We start from the raw sequence: 14,640 nt of genomic DNA on the forward strand, positions 1-14,640 counted from the left end.
TGTGAATAATAAGACTAAAACAACGTCTAAAATTTGATTTAAACTTCGATTTATCCCTAACATATTATATAAATATTAGGTTTCTGACTCAGCTTGACAAAGTATTCCAACTATCTTGTAGGTACCTACTATGCAACACTCACGTGTCATTCGTCAGATTTATCTATGTGATTGTAACATAACAAAGATTTTAATCTAAAACAATTACGTACGAACGTTTTCTGTTTTATCGTAACGTATGTCCGGCATAGACAACAGGCAGTATAAATTCACATTGTTTGAGGAATCACTACGATAATGATATCTCGTGCAATATGAACGTTAATCGTTAAGTGTCCGATTAGGAGAATACAAAATTCCTAGAACACTATACTTCCTTACAAGCCTTTCCTGACGTAAAACACGATAGGTAGTTTTAATGAAATTATTACTAACTGGCATTTATTATTTTATTTAAAATGTAAAACTGAAATTCACATATTGGCAGAAATATTGAGTCTAACTGTTAGCAACCCTGATAACGTCAAAATTTATGCAGAATGCAGTTAGTTTACAAAGATAGTATACGCAAGAATCAAAACATTTGACAAAATGTAATCAGAATAACAAAACTAATTAGATTATTTTTATGTGAACTAAATATAATTATGTTTTTATCTTGAATGTGATAGATTTACAACTTTTTAGAATCCAGGCTGGAATTCAAGGGATGCCTTGAGATGTTTTATTTAGCTGATAGCCATCTTTTAAACGGTCCTCCTTAAATGTCATTCGACTATATACAAAGTAGTTTTATGTTTGTAAATATAAAATTACTAAAAATGTCCTTATGTAGGACGTGCTTATCTAAAAATGATCTGAAACCGATATTTTCGGATAACAATAATGTAATTTTACGTAGCGAACAACTTTATTTAGTTAGCGGCATCAAGGTATAAACAAATTGATAAAAATCTTTAAACATTTAATTGATAAGATCTCTACTATAATTTGTAATCGGTATACAATGAGGAAAGGTTTAATGTCTATGACTCTGGAATGTTATAATATCAATTTTACAAGAAATTGATATTATAACATTCCAGAGTCACATTCACTATCATTTTTTGTGGGAAAGACACCATTTATTTTTTTATGTAAGTTTAAATATGAATTTGTCGTATGTTCAATTTCGAGAAAAAAAAATCAAAGATGATTCAAATAAGACTGTTGTGTCTTTTGAGTTTCTTATCATGTAGATGTGAAGGCTGATTGATTTTTCTTACAACTTTTTCTTTATTGGTATCCTGAGTGCGTTGTATACATTTTTGATCTATAAATTTTTATATTGTTACTGTTTTTTTATGTTTCAGATAGAGCTAAATGATGGACTTCCCCAATTAATATGTATCTCATGTACGAATCTAGTCAATTCAGCATTAAAATTCAGACAACAAAGTTCAATAGCAGAAGAAACATTGAAAAACACTATAACTACAATTAAAATAGAAACGGATCAAAGTTGCAAATATTCAAATGACAAAAATCCCACACAGATTATAAAAAATAATAGAAAAAGCATTGACAGCAAGGAGGTTGCAACCAAAAAGTCTAAAATTAAAAAATTGACTGACAGAAAAAAGTTTTCTGCAAAAAAGTTTGAACAAGCAAATGATTATAAATATTCAGTTTTCATTCAAGATTTTGAGTCCAGTAATGATTCAGATTTTATAAATAACTTGTCTGTTGATGAAGAGAATCTTCAAAGCGATGATGAGTCTCAAAAAGCATGTATAGAAGACTATGAGTCAGCCGATAGCTGTGATTTTAATTTTAGTCTGACACACCCAGATGTGAAGGTACATTGGGATGTGAAGGAGAAAGAGTTATTGAAGAAAGAGGAGAGGAAATTGATAAATAAGGTAACTGCTTATCCCACTGCTGGGCATAGGCCTCTTCTTCTATCCCTCTGTTTCTAAACTGATCCTAATTCCCAGTTTTGACGGGCCTGTTGGTCTAGTGGTTAGTGACCCTGAATGCTACACCGGAGGTCGTGGGTTCGATTCCCGCCAAATGTTGTGTGATGAGCATGATCATTTGTTCTGGTGTCTGGGTGTAATTTATTTATAATATGTATGTATTTAGAAATATATAAGTAAGTTTATCAGTTGTCTGGTTACCATAACACAAGCTCTGCTTAGCTTGGGATCAGATAACCGTGTGTGAGTTGTCCCAGGATATTTATTATTTATAGTTTTGGTACTACAGAAACCAGAGAATAGATGAAATATCTTTTATACTATTTAAAGTCATACATATACAGTATACTTAACTTTCAGACACAGAAAAAACACTTAAATTGATCAAACAAATGTTGGTTCTAATTAAACATGAATTGAAAATATGTTTTAATTAAGACCTCCTTTCTAGGAACAAGATGAGAAGTTATTATCACTAGCGGTAACCCCAAATGATAGCAGAGGTCCAATAAAATGCAGTTTATGTAGCAAAGTGTTGAGAAACCTGCAGAACTTCAAATGCCATGCGAAGACACATTTTGCACCCCAACATGCTTGCGAGGTGAGATATCTGTAGTGGTCTGCGGCAGCAACAACCAAGACAAAATTAATCATTTAAAACCTCCACGGTAAAAAAAAACACTCCCTACAACTTTTAAATAGCATAACCAATTTTAACAAACATTTCTAAGAAAAACTCCACGATTGTCCTTTAATAAAAAACAAACTGAATCGAAATCACTCAATCCGTTCGGGAGCTATGATGCTACAGATAGACAGACACGTCAAACGTATGACACCCTCTAAAAGGAAAAGAAAAGGACAACAATATTTGTATACTTGATACATTTTCTCCAGGAATGTGGTAAAAAATTCGTGACCCCAAGTCACATGCGCTACCATCAACAAAGAGTCCACGGGAGGAGGAAGAGGCTCGCCTGCAGTACGTGCAGCTATAGGGCTGTCGACCCACTGCAGTTGCAGGTAAGCCCACAGCTGGGCAATAGCCTCTCTTTCGTCTACTTCAAGAAAAACTCATCTACGTTACTCGGATTTATATTTTGCTATAATTAGAGTGAAGCCCACTGTTGGGCTTGGGCCTCCCCTTAGATAACATTACGGTTAAGTAAAGTTATCTAAGGGGCTGGTCTAGTAAATGAAGCCGTTAATTTGCTACATTTGAAGTCAGGCCCACTTCTGGGCTTAAACCTATTTTTATTTAATAGTCGATCGCTTGATATACGATCGGATTATAACACGTACAGTTACATAGCCTTTGTTCCGTTAGACTGGCCTGTTGGTCTAGTGGTTAGTGACCCTGACTGCTATACCAGAGGTCGTGAGTTCGATTCCCACCCAGGACAAATGTTTGTGTGATGAGCGCGATCATTTGATCTGTGTTTGGGTGTAATTTGTGATATTAAGTATGTATTTAGAAATATATATGTATGTTTTGCTTAGTTTGAGACTAGATGGCGTTATGTGAAAGCTGTGGGATATTATTATAATAAATAATCCCACTACTGGGCAAACACGTGAACACATTATTATGATAGTACTTACCTACAAACACATTTAAATATAATTTATTTGTGTTTCAGAATCATGAACGCGCCGAGCACACCGGGGAGAGGCCATACGTATGCGACGTATGCGGGGACTCGTTCCGCATGCGTGCGAACATAGCTCAGCATATGCGGAAACATTTCGGTGTGAGGAATCTACAAGTAGGCTTTTATTTTGTCTTGATAGTAACCATATACACCGTGATTTTTAGTCGTCTTACAAAAGCAGCCCAGTTCATGTATCCAATGACTAGAACACGTTCATGATAAAAAAAATTAAATGCAATTTTTATTCAATATTATGATGCAATTCGTAGTTTTTTAGAAACACAGCTCTGTTGCGAGCGCGGTCCGAGCCTTGTAACAATGGTGAGGGGGGGGGGGGGCGTTTTGATCATTTTTAAGATTATTTTCAGATTTCGCTTGTTTAATTTTCTTCGTACTTATTATCTTAGTTGATGATAAAAAAATAATAATCGCGCCTAGGGTTATTTTAGGTCGTATACATTACATGAACTGGGCTGCTTTTGTAAGACGACTAAAAAATCACCGTGTATATAGGTATTGTTGGTTCGATCCCCGCGTACGACTAGCAATTGTCTGATATTGAAAATCTTACTCATTTTGTTTATTTACGCAGTTTTTGCAAACATTAATAACTAGGCTTATCGCCCCCGTCGAGGTCGGTTACATCACGTTTCCAAGAGAACTCTTCAAAAGTCCGGGATAAAAACTATCCTATGTTCTTTCTCAAGGTTTCCAAATTTCCTTAAAATCAGCTCAGTGGTTTAGACGTGAAACCGTAATAGACAGACAGACAGACAGAGTTACTTTCGCATTTATAATATTAGTAGGGATAATGTGCATTGTTACTGCAATATTTTATTTTTAAAAGATTAACTTATGGAGTTTTTTGTTAGTTTTTCTCAATAAGAATGACACTTTAGAACCAAGTCACTAGTCGTCATTGCAGGTAACGTTTTGAAAGTGCCTGAAAAACGGCCTACTTGTTATAGATAGCTAAAAAAAATGTATTATTTGAGAAAGTATTTTTTGTTCGCTTACCAATCAAAAACTCTTTTCGCCAAAACTCACCCATCGTAAACCCGACCTCGTTAAAAGTTGCTTTACCTTTACAGTGCGATCGCTGCCCGTCCATGTTCCGCAGCCGCTCAGAGTTGACGGGCCATCAGAATAGAGTGCACTACTTGAGTTACACTTATCTTTGCTACTTGTGTACTGAAACGTAAGTGTTTAAAACTATGTCTTTTTTAAAGAAAGCGAGACAGACAGACAGTCAGAGATACTTTCGCATTTATAATATTAGTAAGGAGCAATCCTTATAAATATTGTAAATGAAAAAAAAATGAAAGATTGCGCAGAGAAATATAAATTTAAGAATACTTAACCATCATATTAAGTGATCCTGTCTTTCGTTACAATAGTCATTTATTGGACCTATCCCCCAATAATATAAGGCACCGGGAACGGGACCTACGTATTCACACGGGCGAAACCGCGGGGCACAGTTATCTATACTAATCTATATATATTACTAATATATAAAGCTGAAGAGTTTGTTTGTTTGAACGCGCTAATCTCAGGCACTACTGGATCAAATTGAAAAAATATTTTTGTATTAAATAGACCATTCATCGAGGAAGGTTTTAGGCTATATACTATCACGCTGCGACTAATAGGAGCGAAGATACAATGGAAAATGTTGAAAAAACAGGGCTGGTATAAATCATAACTTATATCTTCTAACCACGCGGATAAAGTCGCGGGCAACAGCTAGTTATTCATAAAACTAAAAAATGAACATTAAAATGTGATCATTCCTTATATATTTTGTTGTCATAGCTACAAGAGACCAGCCTCAGTGAAGAAGCACCTTCTGAACGTCCACGGAGTGCCGAGACCGCAGCAACTACCTATCAAATGTATTAAGACCAGTAAAAGGTAATCTTCTCCTTCTTCTCTAATATATAATTCCCGTGTCACGATGTTAGTTACCGTACGGCTTGTTGTAGGGAGTTTTTATTTGATTAATTTATAAGAAACATTCATATAAATTTATGTTATTAATCATTAAATATATTTATTTTTTCAATGTTATTTTTTTGTAGTGATTGAAAATTCTTTTATTTTCAGAAGCAGTGAAAATAGTGAATGAAGATTACAATTTATTGCAAATAAATATTTCAAATGTGTATGTACCTACATATATTTGTATAAAGCGTATCCTTATACGCTGTCTGTGTGTTCGTGTGTCACCAAGCTATATCTTAAGAATATAGGTGACAGCTAGCCCGGGTTTCATCTCATGAACTTACGTGAATAAAAAGAGATACAAATAATAAAAATGTATTTGTTACCAAAATATTTGTGTTTCTTTTAAATTATGTCTTGTGTATGTTTTAATAGATTATATACATAATAGATTTAAGAAATCAAAATTGGTCCAGCCATTTTTATAGTTGTAAATTGCATTATCATCGAGTTTGAAGGTACCCTGAAAATATCAGCCTGCTAGCTTATCGGGAAGTGCTTTAAAATTTAGTTGCAATCTAACCGGAATGACAAACAAACAAGAAAGTGAGTGTACAAAAACGTGGGAAAATGAAACACAATGTTGGCCAAATATATATATATTATCCCAGCAGTGGGCTCGTGGGCTAGGGCTCGCTGCTGGCGAGGACTGCGCCGCTGTAGGCGAGGTCCCAGTACTGCTCCACGCGGTGGCGGGAGAAGTGCTCGCGGGCCGCCTTCTCCGTGGGGGCTACCTGACAACACAACATGCGACGTGAGAATATCAAACATTATAGTTTAGATAACCGAAAAATCATGCTTTTATAAATAAACCGAACTAAGAAGGTAGAAAATGTTTATCGAAATAATTCAAATTATGGATAAGATAGATTAATTAAAAAAAACTGATTTTTAAATTCAAATATATTTTTTGATTAATCACTATTATATAAAATACGGGTCCGCCCGCGACATATTGAAAATAATCCAAAGGGAACATAAAATTCTACGTCTTAATCCAGGTTATAAACTATCTGTTTACAAAGTTTCGTCTAAATCTGTTCAATCGTTTTTGCGTGAAGGAGTCACAAACATTCGGGTTTACTATACTCTTAAGATATGTAAGAGTGTGCGTGGCTGTGTCCCTGACCTTGAACTTGAGGTCCCCGAAGGCCCTGGCGGGCGCGCGGCCCTCCCACACGAGCGCGCAGGAGTTGGGTCCGGCGCGGCCCGACGCGTCCTTCACGGTCTCCTCCTCCCACTTGATGCGGTGCAGCATCAGCCTGCGGGACACAAACTCAGAATTTAGTGCTAGTTCTAGCTGTCCTGGCGAACTACCGCCTAGCACTCAATGATAACAATGCAAACAAAAACACATATTTATTGCATTTTTTTAATATTTTATCACAGTTAGAACCTTCTCTGGACTTTCACGAATATTTCAAAAACAGCAATTCATTTTTATAATTTAAAAAGAAGATGAATTGCTTATTTTAGTCTTTAAATATTCGAGAAGAAAGATCTGGAAAATTTGCAATAAAAATGTGTTTTTGTCTGCGTTGTTGTTATAGACTGTTATGCGGTACTTAGTTCGCCGGGATAGCTAGATTTTATAAAGAAGAAAGAAAATATAAGGTTTTATTACAATGAAAAAAGTTCAGCTGTGATCGACCTCATGGGCATAACCTCACACAAAATAATACGAAACAGTTAGTTAAATGTTAGTATAAAAAAAATAATAGAAAATTTTGATGAGTCAGATAGATTGTTGTATGATCAACGTATACCGTCCTAAGTCTGAGCGTATTTGTGCATATGACTTGAATAAATTACATACATTACAACAACAACATTCGTTAGTTTAAAAAGTCTTCATTAGACTTTGCCCAGTAGTGGGTTATTATTTGAGAATCATTTAAAACTAATTTTTAACTTCTTCACTACTTAGACACGTTTTGCATCTATATAGTATCTTTTGCCCACACTTTGCCCGACAGTAAGCAATCATTGATGCTTCACTTATAACTGAATTTATATTTCTCGCGCTCAGACACGGTTGGCGTCGATATTATCTTTTGCCCAACCAGCGAGCCATCATTTGTGAGTCACCTACAACATAAATTTTAACTTCTTCACTACTCAGACACGGTTTGCATTGGGTATATCTTTTGCCCACACTTTGCCCAAGAGTCAGCATTGCTGCTTCACCGACAACTTAAACTTCAAGTTGTCCACGAGTGAGGCACGGCTATGGCCACATTGGCCAGCGCTGGGCTCACCGCTTGTACTTGGCGTGCTGGCGCGGGCCGCCCTCCAGCACGAGCACGCAGCAGCCGCGGTGCAGCAGCACGGTGCCCGTCATGTGCAGCTGCTGCGCGTTCGCCTCCACCTTGAACTTGGCCGACGCGCTCTCGAACAGGTCCTTCACTCTGCCACATATACATAGTAATCATTATAATATACCACAACCTACACACGACGCCATCTAGTCCCGTAAAAACGTAATAAAAATAAATTACACCCACACACAGACAAAAATATGCTTATAATAAACATTGACAGGACAAATGTTGTGTGATGAGCATGATCATTTGTTCTGGTGTCTGGGTGTAATTTATTTATAATATGTATGTCTGGTTACCATAACACAAGCTCTGCTTAGCTTGTGATCAGATAACCGTGTGTGAGTTGTCCCAGGATATTATATTATTATTATTATATTATATTGAACAACCTAACAATGGCCAATGAATGAATAGCAATTGGATTAAATTTGAAATTATTCCTATTCTCTTAAGCATTTTGCCAATACAATAATTGGAACTTAATTGTATTGACCTTGAGTGTATCGTCCCGTACTGAATTTCCAATTATTATGTAGAAAAATGCTTAAAAGAATACAAAAATTGTCGTTTTAGGCCAATTTCATTCATTCATCGGCCATTGTAAATAGCAGAATTGGGGCCCTGAGGTCGTGGGTTCGATTCCCACCCAAGAAAAATGGTTGTGTAATGAGCACGATCATTTTGTGCATTTGACTTGAATGTTTGTGACCCCTGTGATACAAGGATTAATACGAAAGTCGTTTTTAATTAAATTTAATTTCTAAACTCACCTATAAACTGCTACATGGACACCCATCGTCGTGTCTTCTCTGATTTTTCTATCGACCTAAGAAAAAAATACGATATACATTAATAATAAAGATATATCACAAATTACATTAAAAATACATACACAAACAACACGTAAAATATTAACAAAACATTTATATTCAACCTGATCATTACAATTCATAAGTTCACCTATCAATTTCCCGACCTCGTCAACAGTCGCTTTACCTCAACAAAATTTCAAAACCTTAATCTTTAGCCCCTCTTAACGCTTAGATAGTTACAAAGCCTCATATGTCGACCTCAGCTACAGATATGACAAGCACCACCCATCCAATTCGCGACCTCACCTTCTCTCGCTTCTGCTCCTTGGTGAGCGCCCTCGCCTTGTTCGCCTCGAGATGTGTCTTCTGCCGCTTGGCGATCTGCTCGCGAACCTTCGCTTCGATGGCTGTGGGGTCCTGGACAGCTTCCGTTCCCAGGGCTCGCATCAGATTCGATATCCTGGGAGACAAGGGGGCAGGGGGTTATGAAAATAAAGAGTCTTCTTGAGAAAAGTGAAAAGTCTGCGTATTAATTTAGTGTGATAACTGTCTCTCGGATGGAAGGCGTCGTCGTGGGCGACCTACGAAGCGGTGGTGATACGACCTTAACGCTTACCGTACGGGCTGGTTCTATGCGGTCCAGAATAGAGAGTCGTGGAAGGATTTGGGGGAGGCCTTTGCCCAGCAGTAGGACACAGTGGGCTAGAGAAAACTGTCTCTATTATATTTTTTCAAATTTTGGAGCTCGTGGCCAAGCTATAACTGCATAAATGAATCGATTATAGGTTGAGCTACGCTTGACGCGGTTGGTCCGTATATGGGTGAGCATCTTCGTCATGACGAGTTCCTCAATTTCGGAAGGCACGTTCAATTGTGGGTCCTGGCTGTTATTCATATTTGTTTGACAGTCGTTATAGGTAGTTAGATGTTGATGATGTCCGGTCTCACCTGAGCTTGGGTTCGGGCGGCGCCTCTAGGCCGAGGCGCACCTTCTCCTGCTCCTCCTTCCAGGCTTCGCGCCTGCTCTGGCGCCGGAGCTTCTTGCGCTCCTTCTTCGTCAGGAACACCGGCATGTACGTCGGTTTTAGGGGCTCCGCTGTGAGAGAAATCACACATCTATACTAATATATAAAGCCGAAGAGTTTGTTTGTTTGTTTGCGTGCGCTAATCTCAGGAACTACTGGTTCAAATTGAAAAAATATTTTTGTGCTCAATAGACCATTCAGCGAGGAAGGTTACAGGCTGTATATCATCACGCTGCGACTAATAGGAGCGAAGATACAATGGAAAATGTGGAAAAAAACAGGGAAGAATATTCATCTTCGAGGGCTTAAGTTAAAAAATTCCTAACCTATATCTTCTACCCACGCGGACGAAGTCGCGGGCAACAGCTAGTCAGTAATAAGAAGGTTCTGTCGACTCAAAATCTAAATTTCGACATTTTTTTATGCGACAAGATTAAACTCGGACAATATAGAACATCGACATTTCTCAATTCCGACAATACATTGGATAGACATGTCTTAACTGCGATATTACTGTACTCCGACAAAATGTTGGTTCGACAACTTTTTACTAGGAACCGTCGCGACTTCGGCAACAGTCTACTACGACACCAACTGTATAACGACATGAGGTTACTTCGACTAACGCTGCTTAGAAATGCTATTATGTCGACATTCTTGCCTTCAAAATAAAACATATTTGTATAATAATAATGGAATAATTACAATATGTTTTTGGGGGTGTATCGAAAAAAGCTTTTGTTGACCTGTTACATTACTAATGACGTTTTATTCAATCACTGATTTTACTCAGAAGCGACTGTATATATTTGTTTGCGGAAAATAAATATAATGTCTTCCTGCAATATTATTACATCTCGAAAGGGAAAAGTGCAATTGGTCGTTGATGGATTTATTTACTGTGTGAACAAAGTGCGTGACAATGTTTATTATTGGCATTGCATTGAAAAATGTAATAAAACGTGTAACGTCTGGATTAAAACAATAAAACATGAAGATGAACACCATGCTGTAAGTAAGAAAATTAACGTGCATACTCACTTACCTTACTAACATACTATTAAATAGAAAAAAAATGAATATATTCAAAACAATAACAGAGTTAAAAAAGAGCAAAGAAACACTGAGAACGAAATATCTCGAATAAGGGCTCAAATACAAAAACAGAGTTATAAGCGCCAGAAGAAACACGATGAAAGATTAAAAAATCATCTGCAAATGAAAGAAGAAATGGAAACTATAGAGTTTTTAGAAGGAATTGCCTACATTATGTATTTAAAAAGGAAATAAGATTTTATGTTAATTATAGCTTTGTAATAAATAATCCTTTGAATTTGTATGTAAGTTATTTCTTTTCAAATATATTTAGTAAATATTACTGTTGTTTCTAAAAAGTGTAGTGTTGATTTTAGACACAGTAATAGTGTCGACATAATAGCATTTCTAAGTAGCGTTAGTCGAAGTAACCTCATGTCGTTACACAGTTGTTGTCGTAGTAGACTGTTGCCGAAGTCGCGACGGTTCCTAGTAAAAAGTTGTCGAACCAACATTTTGTCGGAGTACAGTAATATCGCAGTTAAGACATGTCTATCCAATGTATTGTCGGAATTGAGAAATGTCGATGTTCTATATTGTCCGAGTTTAATCTTGTCGCATAAAAAAATGTCGAAATTTAGATTTTGAGTCGGTTCTGTCGACCTCTGAGGTCGAGTGGCGTACGCACCGGTTTCAAGGTGTCGCTAGCTCTGAGGCTCCGGGTTCAATCCCCGGTCGGGTCAATGTAAAAATTCACATTCCTACATTTTCCCGGGTCTGGGTGTTTGTGGTACCTTCGTTGTATCTGAATTCCATAACACAAGTGCTTTAGCAATTTAGTTTGGGTACAGAACAATGTATGTGATGTTGTCCGCATTTATTGATTCTTATATTAATTAGATTTTGATTCATTATTAAAAGATGCAACGGTTTACTCACGCGTATGTATCGGGATCGCTCGACTAGTTTCGGCCCCAACCGGAGTCCTTAATCATGAGCTGACGCGGCGAGCGAGCGAGTCGAGTGAATACAGGTGATTGCGTTGCATGATTTAATAATAAACTTTTATTGTTTAAAACGAATATTTAAGGAATTTGGTATACAGATAGTTTATAACCAAGATTAACATAGAGAATAGTTTTTATCACGTTTGTTTTTGTTCCCGTGGGATCATTTTCGATATTTAGCGAGCGAAGCCGATGGCAACAGCTAGTTAATAATATATTAGCACTGCATATAAACTAGGAACGGGTAGGCGAACCAATGGCACGAGTGCCATCAATGGCACGCGACACAATATTTTGGGCACGTCGCAGAATTTGGTATTTTAAGGCGATCAATTTGATAGTATTTATAATTATTATAAAATAATCAGAAAGTCAAAATTTTTATAATAACTATCGAGAGACTGATTCATTATTAAATGATGTAACGGTTTACTCACGCGTATGTATCGGGATCGCCCGACTAGTTTCGGACCCAACCGGAGTCCTGAATCATGAGCAGACGCGGCGGGATCGCGAGTCGAACTGGTTCGTTACATCATTTAATAAAGTCAAAATTATTTGATGGCACACGAGTGACCCCATTAAACTTTTTTTTTAGAAAACATGGCACGTTGATGCATAAAGGTTCGCTTACCCTGGACTAGCCCATAGGATGCCAAACACTGTAAGACGTGCCAAGCTACAGTGGACCAGTAGTTTACTTCATAAAGCTTTTTGCGTATGTGGCTAGAAGTCTCAGGTTTGAGTCCTGTCTGCGACTCAATTTATTCCATTGAATTTCAATTGGAATTATAAGTGTTTTCGAAACTCTTTCGGCGTATTAAATTATCAATAAGTATATTAAATTTGTAAAATCCTTAATTAATCCTGCCTACCAGGAATCGAACCGCAATTAAAGCTTATGTGCTTATCTACTGTACCTGATATTTAATTTTATCAAAATTTCTAAGTATCTGAACCAAAATATAATTTTAATATAATAACTATTATAGGTCAGGTATGTTATTATAATATTGATAACCTATTGATATCATAATATTCTACACAAGGCTTTCATGCGACTTTGCTTGTTATTTTTGTTTTAAGAAACGACTCCCGCAGTAAGGACTTGAATCCTTGTGTCGCGGGTTTCACAAACATTCAAGTCGCATGCACAATGACAACCAGACTCAGGACAAGCATTCGTGGATCACACAAATGCTTGCCCTACGCGGAGAGATAGAAAGTTAAATAGAGTTTGTTGTTGTTTCTGTTTGTAGTTTAATTAAAATCTTGAGGTTAAGTTCCACTTGCCAATATTGGAAAACTTATTTGTAGAATGAATGATCAAGTTCTAGATTTTGTGTTTTTTAGTCAAAGGGCAAAAACGGAACGCTGTTGCCAGGGTTCCGACGTTTTTCCGTCTGTAACCATATATCTCGTGAACCGTGAAAACTGGACAGCTTATATTTTCAGTGACATGAAGTATTACTGAAGAACGTATGGAGAGGCCTATGTCCAACAGTGGACAGCTATAGGCTGAGATGATGATGATGAAATATTACTGTTACCGCTGATAAAATATTAAATAAAAATGCTATTAGCTATGGTTGGTTCAGTCATAATATCAATTGACAATTAACTTAAGAAAATTTAGGTTTTACAATTAATTTGCAAGCAACTCTAAGTTTCTAAGTGTCACAAGTTCAATTTACACTTGACCGGTTACTATTAAACTTAGTAATTAATTATAGTTTATTCAATCTTTAACAGGAATAGCTAACCTTGTCAGGTTTACTAAGAATTATCTGAGTTAAGAGCTATATTTATACCTTAATTCTATGAATAATGATATATCAGCCAAAACCGAGAAATAATTGTTTCCTTGTTAACTATACTAGGTTTACACGCGGCTTTTTTTAATTTGATTATTACATGCAAGCAAATAAACAGAGTTTTCCTCTTTATAATGTTAATCTTGCAAAAAAATATTTATTAATTATTTTATTTTGAACTCTTTCTGCAATATACAATGCACTTTACAATAGGGATGATGACATTTTTTTTTGCAGTGTCCGTCTTGTAGTTTTTTGTATAATAATGGATACGTATTTTTTTATATATCCCGCAAACATAAATTGACCAAATTACAGTGAATGAAACTTACGCATGACGTCACGATTGAGTATAAATTTTACCATATCGTTACGTCACAAGCGCCCTCTCCTAAACTTTAAAGCAGTTAATCTTTGTCAATTCTAGTTTTTCTGAAAAAGGAAAAAATACGTGTCTCATACTTTTCAATTATCTAACTGAGGGACTAATGAGATTTTTTCTTTTTATACCCAGTCATCATCCCTATTTTAGTTCACATATAAATGTTTGATTCGTATAGGTTTAGTATAATCTTTTAAATTTACTTCCAAAAAACTACAACTAGCCGCTCATAAAATGATTGTCAAAAATTGAATTGCCAAAATCTTCACTGCCCCCTCCGCACTAAATTCATTAAAATCAGCTTAGCAGTTTTGTATATCATAATGTAACAAACAGACACACAGACTTCAAAACATTACACATATGGACCTTGTCCTATGATAAGTCGAAACCACATACACATACAAAACATTAATTAAGATCAATTACGTCATTAACAACAACAATACGCTTCAGTTATAGTTTAAAAGTGATATATAACGGTATACTTAACCATAGTTAAATTTAACTGTGAGACAATTTAGTGAAAAGTGTTAAGTTTTTAATAAGCATTGATCAGCGCGCTTGTGAGCTGCCCCACGGTGGGGCGCCATTACCGAAGCTGTTAATAACACCAGCCTGTAACTG

General features: G+C 36.4%; 2 protein-coding genes across 2 annotated transcripts; one reads left to right on the plus strand and one right to left on the minus strand.

Annotated features, from left to right (window-relative positions):
• The first annotated feature begins 108 nt into the window (after window positions 1-108).
• Window positions 109-5,953, plus strand: LOC113507918 (zinc finger protein 37-like). Its single transcript, XM_026890868.1, has 8 exons — window positions 109-932; window positions 1,353-1,901; window positions 2,410-2,559; window positions 2,856-2,981; window positions 3,599-3,724; window positions 4,702-4,808; window positions 5,426-5,524; window positions 5,717-5,953. Exons 1-8 carry the CDS (start codon window positions 765-767, stop codon window positions 5,736-5,738), a joined length of 1,347 nt encoding a protein of 448 aa, XP_026746669.1. The 5' UTR covers window positions 109-764; the 3' UTR covers window positions 5,739-5,953.
• Window positions 5,954-6,197: 244 nt separating this feature from the next.
• LOC113507921 (U4/U6 small nuclear ribonucleoprotein Prp3-like) lies at window positions 6,198-9,846 on the minus strand (the record flags this gene model as incomplete). The annotated part of the gene is given in 6 exon segments (XM_026890871.1): window positions 6,198-6,348; window positions 6,744-6,876; window positions 7,873-8,022; window positions 8,709-8,764; window positions 9,057-9,210; window positions 9,699-9,846. Coding segments are annotated over 6 exon segments (749 nt in total), but the record flags the coding sequence as incomplete, so codon positions are not given.
• Between the last annotated feature and the right edge of the window lie 4,794 nt (window positions 9,847-14,640).

The sequence above is a fragment of the Trichoplusia ni genome, unplaced genomic scaffold, assembly GCF_003590095.1.
Source record: "Trichoplusia ni isolate ovarian cell line Hi5 unplaced genomic scaffold, tn1 tig00003474, whole genome shotgun sequence".
Classification (NCBI taxonomy): Eukaryota; Metazoa; Arthropoda; class Insecta; order Lepidoptera; family Noctuidae; genus Trichoplusia; species Trichoplusia ni.